The 16265-nt window shown below is 42.7% G+C and overlaps 1 protein-coding gene across 5 annotated transcripts in view; it reads right to left on the bottom strand.

The window, feature by feature from the left end:
* Nucleotides 1–301: 301 nt before the first annotated feature.
* CDCA7 (cell division cycle associated 7) overlaps nucleotides 302–16265 on the bottom strand; it is a 36920-nt gene continuing 20956 nt past the window's right edge. Inside the window, exons 1-11 of one of the 5 annotated variants that reach the window (XM_043488211.1) lie at nucleotides 13337–13631; nucleotides 12592–12687; nucleotides 10061–10186; nucleotides 9405–9641; nucleotides 6454–6690; nucleotides 6074–6151; nucleotides 4871–5068; nucleotides 4161–4298; nucleotides 3316–3465; nucleotides 2785–2921; nucleotides 302–1637 (exon numbers count right to left, since the gene is read on the bottom strand). In XM_043488211.1, the coding sequence (XP_043344146.1) occupies nucleotides 1607–1637; nucleotides 2785–2921; nucleotides 3316–3465; nucleotides 4161–4298; nucleotides 4871–5068; nucleotides 6074–6151; nucleotides 6454–6690; nucleotides 9405–9641; nucleotides 10061–10186; nucleotides 12592–12687; nucleotides 13337–13393 (1485 nt within the window). In that variant the 5' untranslated portion in view covers nucleotides 13394–13631 and the 3' untranslated portion in view covers nucleotides 302–1606. Of the gene's footprint in view, nucleotides 1638–2784; nucleotides 2922–3315; nucleotides 3466–4160; nucleotides 4299–4870; nucleotides 5069–6073; nucleotides 6152–6453; nucleotides 6691–9404; nucleotides 9642–10060; nucleotides 10187–12591; nucleotides 12688–13336; nucleotides 13632–16265 lie in introns of those variants that run through there. The other 4 variants (XM_043488212.1, XM_043488214.1, XM_043488213.1 and 1 more) reach the window with 4 other exon arrangements.

Genomic DNA, 16265 nt, shown 5'->3' with positions numbered 1-16265 from the left:
GGTTCTTGTGTTGGCAAATGGCCAAGGGAAAGAAAACAACATTGTAAAACGTCATGGGTCCCTACTTTCTATCTGTCAATGTAGCCATCTTAGCCGATTCTAATTCACAGCTATTAATCATACTTGATTCATAGCTATTAGTCACATCACCAAATCATCACCTGTTCAAAAGAGCTAGCCCTTGGTCATCAGAAACTTAAGCCAAAATCGGGGAGGTGGGTCCTGAAAAGGTAGAAACGGTCTTTTGTTTAAATAGCAAAGAAACATTAGGACTCGGTGCAGTAAGATTGAGTATCAAAGATTTTAAAAAAGTAGACAAAACAAAATGTTTTATTATTAAAATACAAAAACTTTGTATAAAAGCATAACAGATCAAAAGCTCTATTTACATTTATTGATTCAAGGTCCAATTATGCACCAAATACTGAACTGAACCAGCACAGCTACAGGCTGCAGATGCAAAGCAAAATGAACACACACACACTTTGACTCTACCTCTACAGAGATTTGATTCATGCCAAAACAGGGCAAGGGAGAGACAACACACAACTCTGCCAAGAAACTAAACTGGCAGAGATGGCAAGTTCGCAAACTGTTAAAAGTCACCCTCCTCCAAAAAAGGCACTTCTCAGTTATAAAAGTGCTTCAAACCTGAACATGAATCCTCTATGCCTGGCTTGTAATTTCTTCAAGAAAGCAAAAACTGCAAAGGATTGTAGCTGAGTTTACGTATCAAATTTCCATGCAAAATAACCAAGAATTTATTTGAAACACCTTATGTTATGAGCTGAAATAAACTTGGCAAATTCAATTATCCTGAGGTTTGATTCCATGAATTCAGAGGCTGGCCTACTCCTGAAGCCTCCCCATCTCAATTTCCTAGGATGGCTTTTCTACAATGATTTCAAGCTTAGTACTCTCCTCGAACCTTCATATTGTGACCAGTGGGCCGGATGCACGTGGCAGAGGAAATCAGCAGCAACTAAGTCTCAACTGTGACAACTTGAATCACAAGCAAAATACACGAAATATTCTCCTCAGAAGCCTCCAAAGTCATATACTCCACTTGCCAACAATCACCTAATTTTTCCACATGGTCTAATGACTTTTGTGCCTTGATTCTGCTAAAAATGTTAACAAACACTACATCAGACCCAATGTTTACAAGTGAGCAAGTTACAGGGATAGTCTCTGAAACTGGGTAGAGGTAGTTAATACTACCACTGTTTTTCTAAGTGCTTGGTTTTATGTGTGGATTCCAGGGCTATTTCAACGCCAATTAAATCCAACATGCTTTCATGAAACTGTAGTTTAAAAAGGATTCCGAATCTAAATGATGGAGGAGAATCACTGGAAGTAGGAGGACAGCACGGGGCGAGGGTGGGCAGAAAAGCAAAGGAGACACTGCAAGAGGGCAGAGGACAGCTGGCACTACACTTCCGGGATGCCCGGACACACGTGCGCATTTAATGACAACAACTTGATCTGCCTATATGGCAGAATGAGCCTCAGAATTCTTAACCCGGGTTTCAATCACATGACAAAACTGGAAACTTTAACAAGGAAGAGTTGCAAAGTGGAAGGCAGGTAGAGGATCTTCCAATTATTATCCTTGCATTTCAAACTCCTGTTTTAGACTGAAAGAGAAGAGGGAACATGTCAGGATATGGTTTTTGGCCTAAGAATTCTCTTATGAAAACTCTTAATTTCAAAGGATACATGCATCCCAATGTTCACAGAAGCACTATTTACAATAGCCAAGACACAGGAACAACCTAAGTGTCCCCTGACAGATGAACGGATAAAGAAAATGTGGTGCATATATACAGTGAAATACTACTCAGTCATTAAAAAAAAAAAAAAGAATGAAATAATGCAATTTGGATGGACCAGTTGGATAGACCTAGAGATTATCATACTAAATTAGACAAAAACAAGTATCATATGACATCACTTATATGTGGAATCAAAAATATGACACAAATAAAAACTTATTGATAAAAAAGAAACAGACTCACAAATCTAGAAAACAAACATGGTTACTAGAGGGGAAGGGAGTTGAGGGGAGGATAAATCAGAAGTTTGGGATTAGCAGTTACAAACTACTATATATAAAATAAATAACCAACAAGGTCCACTGTATAGCACAGCAAACTATAGTCAATAGTTGTAATAAACTGTAATGGAAAAAATATAAAAAAGAATATATTAACATGTAACTGAATCACTTTGCTGTATACATGAAACTAAAACAACGTTGTAAATTAACCATACTTCTATTTTTAAAGTTAAAAAAATACTAATATCTTCTGAGAGCCTAATTCACTCCTTTAAAAATGTTTCTATTGAGTTATAACACGCATCTTAAGTGCACAGCTTAAATTTTACACACGAGGGCCCACAAGGGTCACCACCACCCAGAAGAAGGTTTGCAAGGCTCCCTGACGCCCCACGTGCCCCTCCTGCTTTCCATGTGATTGCTATCCTGACTTCCACCTTCTCTTTATAAAGATAACAAAAATGAATAGGGGCGGGGTGTTTGGGAGAGAACAGACACATGTCTATGTACGGCTTAGTCCCTTCACTGTTCACCTAACACAACCACAACGCTGTTAATCAGCTATACCCCAATACAAAATAGAGTTTAAAGTTTGAGGGAAAAAAAATATGAATAGTGCTTAAAAAAAAGTTTTTCAGATAACTTGAAAAAAAAAAATGAATGTAAGAAAAAAAAAAAAAGCCAAATTAAGATTGGGGTGCAGAAGAGAGAAAAACCAGCCCTACCTTTTCAAGTAAGCATGCACGTTCCCAAAGCCGTGGTACTTGGCTAAGTACACGAGCACCCCAGTCGCACACCGCCCATCTCGCTGCCGACAGAAGCTGCAGTTACAGATCCCGCGACATGGTGGGCAGTGCCAGTTCTGAAGGAGAAGCGTGAGAAGGCACCATTAAGTCAAACCTTACCACCCCTTACTTATCTACTCTTGTTTAACCTCTAAGGTGGGTGTCATCAATTGCATTCAGATCTTCTTTATTACTATTAAAAAAACAAAAACATAATGTGGTTAATGCATCACGTTCCTGTGGGAAATCCCGCAGAAAAGTCACACAACCACTTCAAATAGGAGGACTAGAGAACAGACTTCCCCTGAATGGCCAGGTCCCGAGCACTCTGCAAGTGCTCACAGCTATGCAGTACTGACACTATGAATTCATCTGCCTTTCAACACCAAGAGCTCAATCTCTTTCTGCCCCTATCAGCTCAAGGAACAGCTGACCTTGGAGCCTACAGGACCACCTATTCAAGGCACTTACTGGGTCTAGCAGAGCATCCCTGACTTCTTCACCATAACGGTTTCGAAGGCAGGGACCACAGAATTGGCCTCGAACGCCCCAGCACTCTGGGTTTCTGCAGTTTGTCTTGGTATCGAGAGTTTTCTGGCGGCACTGATGACAAGTTGACCCCTGCAAATAAGAAGAAAAACATAAACACTACTCTTTGTAGAAAAAATCTTAAAAGAATGCCATTCTCTGGGAATCCCCTGGCAGCCTGGTGGTTAGGATTTTGCTTTTACTGCCGAGGACAAGCCTCACAAGCAAGAAAAAAAAAGAAAGATAAATTTGACTACAAAAAAAAAAATTAAAAGAAAAAAAAAAGAATGTCCTTTTTTGTGGGCATTCTGATCTTTTCTCTTTGAATCCTACCTCACATCTATACACACACGTATATACCAGGCCATGAAAAGTATTGAGCAGGGTGATTCCATTCAACTGGCAGATGCAACAGTTAATGTTTTCAAAACTACCTCAAGAAGAGATCTTACGCAAAAGAAAGCTTGCCCAAATCTTGTTTGTCTTTAGCACACCACCACATCCTCAGCACCTATCTATGTAGGCACATGTTAACAGTTACTTATGTTGAATGAAATGAATTTCTAAATTGTGAAAAGATTTAATGCTACTGAAGATTTACCTAAGCAACTACTACTAATGCAAACCTACTAACCAGGCTAAATCCCAAGGATGCTACAAAATTCTCTTTTCTTACATGAACAAAATACCCACCCATGCACACATTCCACATGCTAAGACCATTAGAACATGAGCAAAATGTCTCTCACAGACGGGGACATCTACAGACATTATTTAGAGGTTCTGACCAGTGAACGGTTATAGATCTTCTCTCGGGAGTTGTTGCAGATGTTCTCCAACTCTTCTTCCGTGATTTCATCCACCGGGCGAACCACATGAGGAAGGGTCATGGGTCCGGGGCGACGACTTCGGGGCATGTCATCTTCCTGCATAACGAGAAGCAAGGAACAGAGTCCTTCCTGGCTCGCTTTCCCCAGCTCTGACTCTTAGATCCTCGCTTTGTCACTCCTTCACAGAGAACTCAACCTGGAAATCGTTCTTGGAACTTACGGAGAAAGGGGCTTTATTTACAAAGGATCACAGAACAACATCATTGAAACAACTCCTACAATGAAGAAGAGCCCAAGAAAACTTTTTAATTCTCTTGCCTGCTACCAAGAGCCATCAAAACAAGTTGATGTAACCTTAACCATTGTGGACGGTTTGAGAAGGCCATTTAATACAGATCCTTAGGGACTTCCCTGGTGGTCCAGTGGCTGAGACTCCACGTTCCCAATGCAGGTGTCCCAGGTTCAATCCCTGGTCAGGGAACTAGATCCCACATGCTGCAACTCGGAGTTTGCATGCCACAGCCAAATTAATTAAATTTTTTTTTTAAGTTAAAAATATATATGGATCACTGGTGTTGAGGTTGTGTATGCTCCCATCCTGTGTCCATGATCCCTGGACCCACAGAAGATGACAAACAGAAGAGCAGGCACAAAAGCAGAGAACTCACATTCATGTAACCGACCATGGGCTTCCTCTTCCTCACCAACATGTACTTGTCCTCCTCTTCGTCCTCCTCCTCTGTGGGCAGGGCCCTGAGTGACCCAAGGACCCGGGACCTGGACCTGGTGAGCGGACGAGCTCTCCGCTCAGGGTTTCTCCTGCAGGCGACACCTGGAAACGTGCGCCTCCTGGGTGTCTTTGGACGCTGAAGAAAACACAGAAGACGGATCCACTTACTCCAAATGCCAAGTGGCAGCTTCTCCTGAGACAGGTTTTCCCGTAAGTAAAAGGAATGCTCCACCTGCCATTTTCCTTCGTCCTTTCTGTAATGCATGGGAAATGAGCCCAGAAATAACATAGCCATTGACATTCAGCTTCTCTAACACCAAGCCCAGTTTCTCTTAAACTCAGGGATGACCTATTTATTCTTGACTTGATAAAGATGTAAGAAAAAAATCTAGTTTTCTAAAAAAAACCTTTTCTACAATATCTCTTAAGCTCTGAAACATACTCACTGCCCAAGAGAGAAATATATGTATGGTTTTCCGTGTTCTGTTCTTGCTCAGGCAGAGGTGGGAAAGGAAGTCTTTTTTTTTTGTCCCAGAGCCGATTGGCCAGATCCCGAGTAGCACAGGCTTAGCTCCTCAGAATATAATCACATATATTAGGCCATGACTGGGTTAAGAAATTGTTTTTTCTTTCTTTCTCATTCTCAGATTTTAAAAAGATTGATTACCATGCCAAGTAGAAATGTTCCAAAGGGCTGGAGTTACAGAAAAAAACAACTGTCAATTTTTCTTCCCTATTCCTGAGGGGCTTAGTTTATTTTAAGGGTGGGAGGGAGAGAAATAACCAATCAAAAGGCATTTGAGGAACTACTCTGACAGTTCAGTGCTTAAGACTCCATGTTTCCACTGCAGGAAGTGTGGGTTCAATCCCTTGTGGGAGAACTAGGATCTCACATGACACGCAGCACAGCCAAAAAAAAAAAAAAAAAGAGGGGTGATCTGAGCCCTGTAGGTGCTTGGCATGGGTGGAGGGTCCACACCTGGCCTGGGGTGCAAGGAAGAGGTCCCAGAGATCTTTTAGAAGACTTTCTCTATCACCTCTGTCTATAAAATCACACAAAATAACAATATCGAACTTTAAACTATCACAACACCTCAGACCTAGCCCAAACACCATTCCACGAACAAATATTTGTACTTACCGAATTGGGGCCCGGCAGGGAACGCCTCCCGGGGAAGGAGCCAGGGAAGCTTTCTAATTCTGACATTAGTTTTGCAAGCTAGAAAGGGAGGAAATTAAACAGAAATTATTGGTTTACAGTAACTGCTGTAAGCAAGCAAATTCTAGAAATCACAGCGGCACGACTCACAGTTTGTTTCCCCTGTACATTTCCCAAAACTTTCACAGATTGAAAAAAAGAAAAGTTAGAAAAGGGAAAGAAATACATGCTAAAGCATATGTGACGACGTTCTCAGAGCTACGTGGAAAATAGTTCTTAGGACACGGACATAAGCAACAAGTGGCTTAGAGAAATGCTGGGAAGGGTCATCAGTTTTGACACCTTCAAAGTCAGATACCTACCATTGCTTTGTTTTGCTTTATATTTAAAGCCCTTTTCTCCAAGAAATTCATGCCACTTTCATCTTCCGAGTCAGAATTGGAGTCGGTCACAGAATTCTCCGGGGGCTCAGGGGGCACGGCTCTTTTGCTGGCTGCTCCCCTGGTGCGTCGTGTGGGAAACTTCATGGCCACGCGGAGGGGTCCAGACCGTGTGCCCTGACTGCGGGTCCGACAGCCCTCACGGTCCGCCTGCAGCCTCTGGTCAATCGGAACAAGTGGGGCGTTAATGACTTGCTGACGGTCACACAGTCTGCAAGAGTGTGACGACACAATGCCTTTGGAACAGAAGATACTTGCAAATACATTTGCATTGAACACTTTCATTGTCAAGTTTAACTGACGGCTCTGAGCAACAAAACAGGAATTACTAACAAACACAACAACCGAGGGCCGATTAACTCAGGAGCTCTCCTGGGACACTCCGTAATAAGCCACAGTCACAGCCCCTAGGACAGTGGTTTGCAGTCATTTTTTAAACTATGAAAAATCCCGGCTTCTTTTTTCACTTCCTTAAAAAATAGAATATGTATTTTAAAAGAATTCCCCTAGGGACAAATATATGTTCTCTCATAAACATGATTTCCATACTTATGGTAGTATTAAACTATATTAAAGATGTCTCAATGCTCTAATTTACTTTTTTAAAAACTGTAGCAAAATATACACAACATAAAATCTACCCCTTTAATCATTTGTTTTAATTTTTATTGGAGTATAGTTAATTTATAGTGTTGTTAATTACTCTTCAACCATTCTTAAGCGTCCAGTTGAGTGACATTAAATACATTCAGCGTTTTGCAACTATCACCACCATCCATCTCCAGAAATTTTTCATCTTCATAAACTAAAACTCTATACTCATTAAACAATTACTCCCCATTCACCTCCCCTGGAACTCCTGGCAAGCATCATTCTACTTTCTGTCTCTATGAATCTGACTACCTCTCTTGAAGTCTCAAGGACAGAGAGCCTGGCAGGCTACAGGCCATGGGGTCACAAGAGTCAGACATGACTTAGCAACTAAACAACATTAACAACAACTCTCTAATCCATTTTGTGTAAGCATAAAATTTTTTAAATTTCAGATTCCAAAAGTTAATGTTTCCATCATTTAAAATGTATTAAAGTTGGCCACCGGGGAAAATCAGAATCATGAGCTATCACTTCCCACCTACTAGCAGAGCCAAATAAACAAGTATGGCAGGGATGTGGAAAAATCAGATCCTGCTAACACTGGGAGGAGTGTAAAATGGGGCAGCCACTTTGGAACAGTCTGACAGTTTCTCAAAAGGTTAAACATAGAGACTATATGACTCAACAATTCTACTCTTTCAGGTATATACTCAGGTGTGTATATCCACACAAATACTTGCACATGAATGTTCACAACAGCATCATTCATAACAGCCAAAAGGTGCCAACAACTGAAACATCCATCAACTGATGAACAGATAAACAAAACATGATATAGTCTGAATATTTATAGCTGAGTACTATTCAGCAATAAAAAGATACGAAGTAATGGCACATGAAAGAACCTCGAAAACATATTGCTAAGTGAAAGAAGCCAGTCACAAAAGACCACATATTGTTTGGTTCCATTTATATGAAATGCCTGGAATAGGCAAACCTAGGAGAGAAAATAGACTGGTGTTTGCCAAGAACTGAGGGTGTTGGGAAAGGATGCAAAGTGACTGCTGATGGGAACAGGGTTTCTTTTGGGGGTGATGAAAACATTCTGAAATTGACTGTGGTGATTGTTGAAAACAAACAAAAAAGAGAACAGTAAAAAATACCACCCATAAAGTCCCAAAATGGAAGACCCATTTTTTTTAACATTTCAACAACCTCACTGCTTTTTATAACTTTGATGTTATTTTTAGTGTGCGGATTGAGAGAACATAAAAAGACAAAAAAAACTTTTACACATTCTTAAGCCTTTTAATCGATTGGCATTTTCTCAGTCGCAACAAACAGCATCTACAAAGAACTGAAACACTGCCCAGAAATGATTCAGGCTATAGACAATGTTTGACTCATACCCAGATTCGCAGAGCAATGCTGCCAATAACTCCAATATGCACTGATTCAGATCAACATCACGTCTTAAGAGAAAATATTATACTATCATGAAGTTAGGTCATGATAAAACACTCCCTAGCCAGATGTTCTCACTTATGTCAGCGCCGCGCAACTGTGGTCCCAGGCAGTGGACCCATGGCAGACCACAATGAGCAGGAAAGCATGCACCTGAAACACATTTCCTTTGTCGAGAAAGTGTTGCTAAGAAGAAAACATGTGCAGAAGTAAACAGCATGCTCAGATAAGAGTGGAACTGAGGCGCATCCTTGGCAGCAGTGTCCTGAGCAGGACAATAGAGGTTAAAGGTAAGACAGCAGGCATGAGAAAAGCCAAAGAAGGAGCAACAGTGGAAGCAGGCAGGGCCCTAATTGTCATTACCTGCACTCAGCTCCTGCATGAGTTATCACAGGCTTTCCAGATGCAGGTATAGATCCACTATGGGAATCAACATTTACTGAAGGCCTACTCCATGTCAGGCCCTGGGCTGGGCACTTAAAATGTGACTAGAGCTCATCTTGAGGACATATCTGCTTCCTCTGATTGGGCTTGATTTCTGTGGCCACAGAAATCTGCACACTGGCCAATCGTTTCTTACAAGTTTCTAAGATTTTCAGAGACTACAAAAATCCTCAAACCTTACTATTAGAAATGTATCAGCAAAAAACTGCTTTAAGACATGAAGAAGATACTCTTAAAACTTTCTTAAAAGATCAACAAAACATTCTGGCATGACTAAAATGAAAATCATAAGGAAAAAAGATTTTTAAGCAAGTATGTCATGCCTCTAAATATACCTTGTTGCTTGATATTGGTGAAATTCTCAAACTCACCATTCCATCCTGTATCTCACTCTCTGAGAAACCGCAAAACGATTCATCATCAGAGTCGGCATGAAAAATACTGGCCAGTTCGTTAGTGACATCTGGCCTTGGTTTCTGTAAAAATCCACAATGGTCTAACACATCTTGCACCTCACTTTCTGAAAAGCCGCAGAAAGATTCATTATCAGAGTCCTCATAAAAAACATTTGCCAGTTCTTCACTGATATCTGACCTGAATTTAGGTTTCTGTAAAATAAATAAATAAATGTGGTTGTGCATTTTTTTTTCCTTTTTCAAGAACCAATTTTCCGTAAACCGTGCAGAGAGCAAATCACATTTACAAGTGCACTACAAGAGAATAGCTTTTGTTACAAAGAAAAATGGTTCAGAGGTTTACAAATGATTTCTGAGTTGTTATGGCAAATCATCAGGCATGTTAGGTTAGGCGACATTTCAAAAGGATAGAATAAGTAGCTAATCTACCTCCAACAATTACTACCTAGAACCACAGCAAAAAGTGAAATGAAATTACAGTGCATACTGTATTTTCGTAACAGCTGTATAGAAATGTAGGCAAAAAGCAAGCAGTTTTAATCATGCACAAAGCATTTGGGGCATTTTGAGCACTGCAGACTCCATTCTGTTTATTCTCAGGCAGCACTTACTGTGTTTGCAAAATTATCAGAAGCAAAGCTGTCACAACTGTCATCAGAGGATGACGGGGTTTCCATGGAAATCAACTTCACATATCTGAATTTCTTGAAGTTCTTCTTTGCTCTGCAATCCTTTTGCTGCAAATGGAAATGGCGATACTATTAAATGGGATGCTTGCTGCAGAATCTAAAGGTATCATTTTTGAGTTGAGTGGATTCAAAAAGCGCAGAGGAGGTATGTCCATTTCTTATACCCTACAAAGAAAAAGGAGGGGTTGCAATTGCTACAAAATTTTCCAAAATCAGGTAAAATCCTAAAGAGAGATCCCTTTGCGGGAACATTAGTATCAATTTATTCAAATACCTGTGGAACTACCCTTTAACCCACCTTAAAAACTCCCAAACTCTTAACATTATACTGAGCTCCCAAGGCATTAAATGCTAACCTGCTAAAATCTGCCCTTAAAAAAAAAAAAATTAGACTGTACTTCAAAATTACAAAATGGTAGAGTGATTTCTTTCCCTCAGCCAAAATCAAGCTAATGAGGTCTTTCTAAGTAAGCTTTGGTCTGTACTGGGATGCTAATTTCTCAAACCAGGAAACCTGGGCAGCACCTCTATTTCAAGATGGCAGACTTTCAAACAGGCCTTGTGCCAATCAGGAGGGGAACAGTGATTTCTGCACAAGTCTTTACAAATCAAACATATGAACCCAGTCAACAAATGTACAAGAACCACGTTAAAGGTCAAACAGTCCTCCAAACCCAGGTAGAATGCCCGATTCCACTTCAGGGCACTATTAGGCTGGCCATTCAGCTCTTTCTATAGTTCCACTGCTGCACAAGTCTTAAGTTTTTACAAGTCCTTTTATTAGACACATATGACCTATGGATATGAAAATGTTTCTTTCCTTCATAAACAATGAAAGCCTGGCACCAATCATCAGAATATGCACCTGACATCTACTTCATGTAAAAAAGATAGTAGCTTCTACCATTTCTTCATATTTAATAATAAGAGATTTCTTAAATGTTGCACAGTCACTAAGTCATGTCCAACTCTTTGCAACCCCATCAAATGCAGCACCCCAGGCTTCCCAGTCCTTCACTACCTCCCAGAGTTTGCTCAAACTCATGTCCATTGAGTCAGTGATGCTATCTGCACCCTTCTCCTCCTCTTGCCCTGAATCTTTCCCACCATCAGAGTCTTTTCCAGTGAGTTGGCTCTTTGCACCAAGTGGCCAAAGTACTGGAGCTTCAGTAGCAGTCTTTCAAATGAATATTCATTACTGTTATATTACTTCCTCTATTTTTGATATCTGAAATATGGCCATGGAATAACAGAAGTGACTCCATACACTGAAAATTTTAAGAAGGCAAGTTCTGCTACGTGTCCCACAAAATAATGCCAAGATGTGAGGAGTCGGGGGAATAGAACTTTTTGATCTTCTTTGTACACCTGTTACACATTTCTCTTGCAAATAAAATTATTTTCATGATGGTGGAACCCAACCACCCAGTCAGTGCTTCTCAACAGACTACATTCAATCAATCATCTTAGAAAGTTTTAGTCTTGTCCTTTTAAAAATCATGCAAATGTGATAACAGGTAGAGGTACTACCTACTAAGGAAGTCTCAGAAACTCCCTTCCAGATGAACAAATTAAAAGTACCAGGTAGGTGAAATAAGATTGCCCAAGATCACAGGGCTGGAAGGAGGCTGCAGTCTCCTAAAATAGCTGTGCTCCTCACACTGCTGCAGGAATTACCACCATTTCCGGTGGCTCAGTGGAAAAGAATCCTCCTGCAATGCAGGAGCAGCAGGTGGGGGTTCAATCCCTGGGGCGGAAAGATCTCCTAGAGGAGGGCATGGCAATCCATTCCAGTATTCTTGCCTGGAGAAGCCATGGACAGAGGAGCCTGGTGGACTACAGTCTATAGGGTCGAAGAGTCAGACAGGACTGAAGCGACTTAGCCCTCACGCCTGCAACCATCAATCTACCTGCCTGCAGTCAGAGGCACAAAACTGCCTCAAGAGAGGTATTCTATTGGAAGCTCTCAGGGAAATACTTGCTGGGCGTTAACAAGTCAGCGCATGCGAAGTTAGTTAACAGGCAAATGTATGTTTGGAGGATAAGACAGAAAGAAGCAACACAAATGGTCATGGACTTTCCTGGCAGGTAGGTAATAACAAATACCATTCAACAGTTTTTTTGTGCCAGGCACTAAGCATGCTTTCACACATTCCTTGCAACAAAAGTGGAAACTGAGGCTTAGAGTGGTGAAACATTATTCAAGTCCCATGATGGCTCAAATTTGAACCCAGGGATGTCAGATTCCAGGTCCTGCTACATGTAGTTTTCTTCCTCCTGAAAGCCAACTGTCCATTCGGGAAGAGCTATCTCTGAAACTACGCCCCCAACACGCCCTCCCCAACCAACCCACTCCCGGAGAACCCCAGCCCCCTCACGTGGGCCCCTTACCCCTGCTATTTATTTTAAGCTTGTCACTTTCTTCCTCTTCACCCAACCCCCCACTCTCTAACCTCTCCTGGGGCAGACCCTCCGTTCCGGTTTCCGTTAGAGTAAACAGTAACGTTCCATGTTCCATTCAGGGCTGCGTCCTGTTGCTGCAAGAAAGGCTGGGGGGTAGGGAAGGGAATGGGAAACGAGCAAATGGTCGGCGAACCGATCAGATCATCATTGCACTAATCACCTCCTGTGTAGTGCCCCTTCAAGTGTGCGCAACCCAAGTTCTACAGAGAGCGGTTTTCAAGACCTTTAAACTCCAAACCCATCAACTCTCAGCAGTTAGATGCGCTTGCCGGCACTGCCAAGGCAAAAACAAGCAGGAAGCTAGCGCAAGGGTCCCCAGTGCGCGCGGGAGGGTGCGTGACTAGACACTCATCCTCCCCGGGCTGCGCGCGGGAAAGGGCCAGGAGGCTGCAGGGCAGCACCCTCCTCCACGTCCCCCTCCACTCCGCGCCCCGCGGGCAGGGCTCAGACCAGCAGACACAATGGGGGACTGGTCCGCCCCTGCTGCTCGCAGCACACGTGTGCCTGGGACGCACGTGGCCTTCAGCTCCCCAGGCTGCCAAGCATCCTGCAAACCTCACAACTCTCTGACCGCCCGCGCGCCGGGTGTCACGCCCGCCGGGCACAGTCTCTAAAATACCCGCAAATGCACAAAATCTGGGGCTTGCTAAACGGGTGCCGCCCAGGACTGCCAACCCTCGATAAGGGCACTCCGCCGGCAGAGTTGGAGGGGGGCGGCCCGCCCCCAGCACCCACCGCGCCCATCCCGCGCCTGAGCTCGTCCAGCCTCACCCGCACGCGGCGAGCGTCCATGCTGGCGGCCGGCGCTGGAGCGGGGAGAGCTGAGCAGCCGCGCGCGCCGCCGTCCCTCCACGTAGGAGCCGGAGCCCTTGCCGCGCGGGCCGGCGAGGGGGTGTGCAGAGCCGGGGCCGGAGGGGCGGGGCGCGGCCGACTTTCCCGCGTTGCGGCGCAGGTCCTGCCAGCTTTGGTAACGGCCCACCCGCCTGAGACCCACTCGGCCCTGAGAAAAAAAGCAGCCCTTCCAGATACGGTAAAGTCCAGTAGTAGTCTTGCAGCCCCCTAAGATCCGCCTTGGAAAAGTAGTGCCTTGGAAGCTCCAGGACCTCCCTCTTTACACAGCTGCACGGTCCCGAGAGAATGGCGCGAAAATGGGTCGTATTGCCCTGGGGACAGCAGCCTAATTTGCATGAATTCTGGGGCTGGGAGGGGAAAGCTGGAAATTGGGGGTAATGGAGAGCGGTGCCGGCCTCCGCACTTAGCACTTTCCCTGAGGCTTGCGGTTTACGTTATTTAAAATAAAAATCAGAGACTGGAGATGAACTCCCAACAGACCAGGCACTGTCCCGCGATATATCTAGCACCTCTTATCTGGTAACACCATTATCTAAAGCAATAAAATGAGCTAAATCCCTTATCTTTCTTTCCAGAAAGCACGGGAAGTTCTTTTACATAAGACTTGTGATTTTTAAATAAGAAAGGTCTGATGTTAGTTAAGACTTAACTATGGAATAATAAAGTCTAGAGATTATAGAAGAATAGAAGCTAAAGACTGTAATAATGTGATTTGGGGCTCCTTTCTTCTGTCAAAATTTGTAATCACTTAAGTCAGAAAGAACGCGAGATTTTTCATTGCCCTTTGAATCGAACCTGACATTACGACGGGATCAAGTGTGAAGCTTTAAAACAAATGTTTGCAGAGAGTAGGAAAAAAAGTTGCTTTTAGAAGAAAAAGTTAAATAAATTGGATTGCTTTAAAAGACGCTAATTATAATCTTACATTTTAAAACAAATGCTTGAAATGAAACATCAGTTTTCTCCTTCACAACTTCTCTTGGGAATACTTCTTTGCAGGAAGAGAATGCATGAACATACTGCTTCCTCTCTGGGTGTACTAAAGACAAAAACTTGTGAACAAGCAACACACGAGAATGTGGATTGGAAAAATTGGAGGGGACTTGGTCGGAGTCTTCGAGCCTTTCTAATACACGCCGGCTTCATGGTCACTCTGCCACAGTGCTAGGGACAAAGAACTCCGGGTCTGGAAGGTAGGCGCGCCAGGAGAGGTTGTTGGTCTGTCCTTCGAAATTCCTTGGCAGTAGAGGGCCCTCAATAAATATTTGTTGAGTAAATAAATGACTGCATGAATGGTGAGTGAACTAAAATTGTCCTTACTGCTGTGCCCTTGGAAATGCAATCTTGTGCCACTAAAATTAAACATATGAGAATTTGGAATTGCTAAACTACTAAGAAAGGGGAAGATTAAGTCACTTTGCCTACTGGTTCTGATAAGAAGGGCTTTTCTTGTGGGTTAGTCAGTAAAGAATCCACTTAGTCCTCCTGGGGCACCATAATATAGTTTACATTATCTTTTAAGGTTAACAGCACTGGGCTCTTCTTTTTAGTAATCAGGAAAATGCAAATTAAGACAGATAGTTTCACTCAAACTGGCAAAAAAATTTAAAGCCTGTTAAGACCATGTGTTGGTAAAGATATGAAGAAATCCCTGCAGCGATGTTATTAGTGTAAATGTTTCACTTTGGAGAGCAATTCAGGAATGTTCAGCAAAACCACTTACAGGTATATACTCTAAAACAAAGTTTTTCACACTGTAAATTAGAACCCACTGGCAAATTGTGAAAACAATTTAGTGGGTTGCAACTAGCATATTTTCTTCTTTCTTTTTGAAATAGAATTTAAAAAATAACAGTAGTGTATTGTTTCCTGAAACTCTTGTGCCTGTCTGTGTGTATGCTGTATAAAATGTGTACTTCTTATTGTGCTTCAGCATCAACAAGTTTCCAAGACACTGTCCCAGAGAAGGTGCTCTGAGGCTTGTGCTGGTAACACCAGGCACTAATCTGAGAACTAGGACATAAAGCCCAGGGAGTTTACATTCTAGTGGAGGAGCAGAAGTAAACAATAAGATAATTTCAGACGTGATCACTTCTCAGAAGAAACTGTTAGTTGTTTAGTGGTGTCTGACTCTTTATGACCTCATGGACTATAGCCCACCAGGTTCCTCTGTCCATGGAATTCTCCAGGCAAACCTACTGGAGTGGGTTGCCATTTCCTCCTTTAGGAGATCTTCCCAACCCAGGGATCGAACCCAAGTCTTCTGCATTGCTGGCAGATTCATTACCATCTGAGCCACCAGGGAAGCAAAAAGCAGAATAAAGGGATACGAAATGAAAGAGGTACCAATTTAGAGAATAGAAACAGGAAAGGAGGTGTTATCTGATCAAAAACCCAAATAAAGACAAGGGAGGGGAACTTCCAGTGGCTGAGACTCACTCCACGCTTGCAAAGCAGAGGGCCCGGGTCCAATCCCTGGTCAGGGAACTAGATCACACATACCACAACTAAAGATCCCATATGCCACAACTTAGACTTGGTGCAGCCAAATAAATAAATACATTAAAAAAAAAAAAGAAAAAGGAATCCATAGGAAGATGAAGGAAGTGCTGGCATGAGACAGTGAACAGCTAGTTCACAGGCTCTAAGGCGGTGAGTAGAAGCTCAGTGGCAGACCATACTGGACTACAGAAAGCTAGGGAAAGAGAGGGCATGGGAGAGATCACATGGGGGCTCCCCGGCCATGGAAGAAGCTTGGACTTTACATCAGGTATGAGGGGAAGGATTCGGATGAAGAAAAGACCCAATCAGA

The sequence above is a fragment of the Cervus canadensis genome, chromosome 15 (assembly GCF_019320065.1).
Source record: "Cervus canadensis isolate Bull #8, Minnesota chromosome 15, ASM1932006v1, whole genome shotgun sequence".
In the NCBI taxonomy this organism is placed as follows: domain Eukaryota; kingdom Metazoa; phylum Chordata; class Mammalia; order Artiodactyla; family Cervidae; genus Cervus; species Cervus canadensis.
Note: the sequence above shows the minus strand (reverse complement) of the source record. Positions and strands in the feature narration are given on the sequence as shown.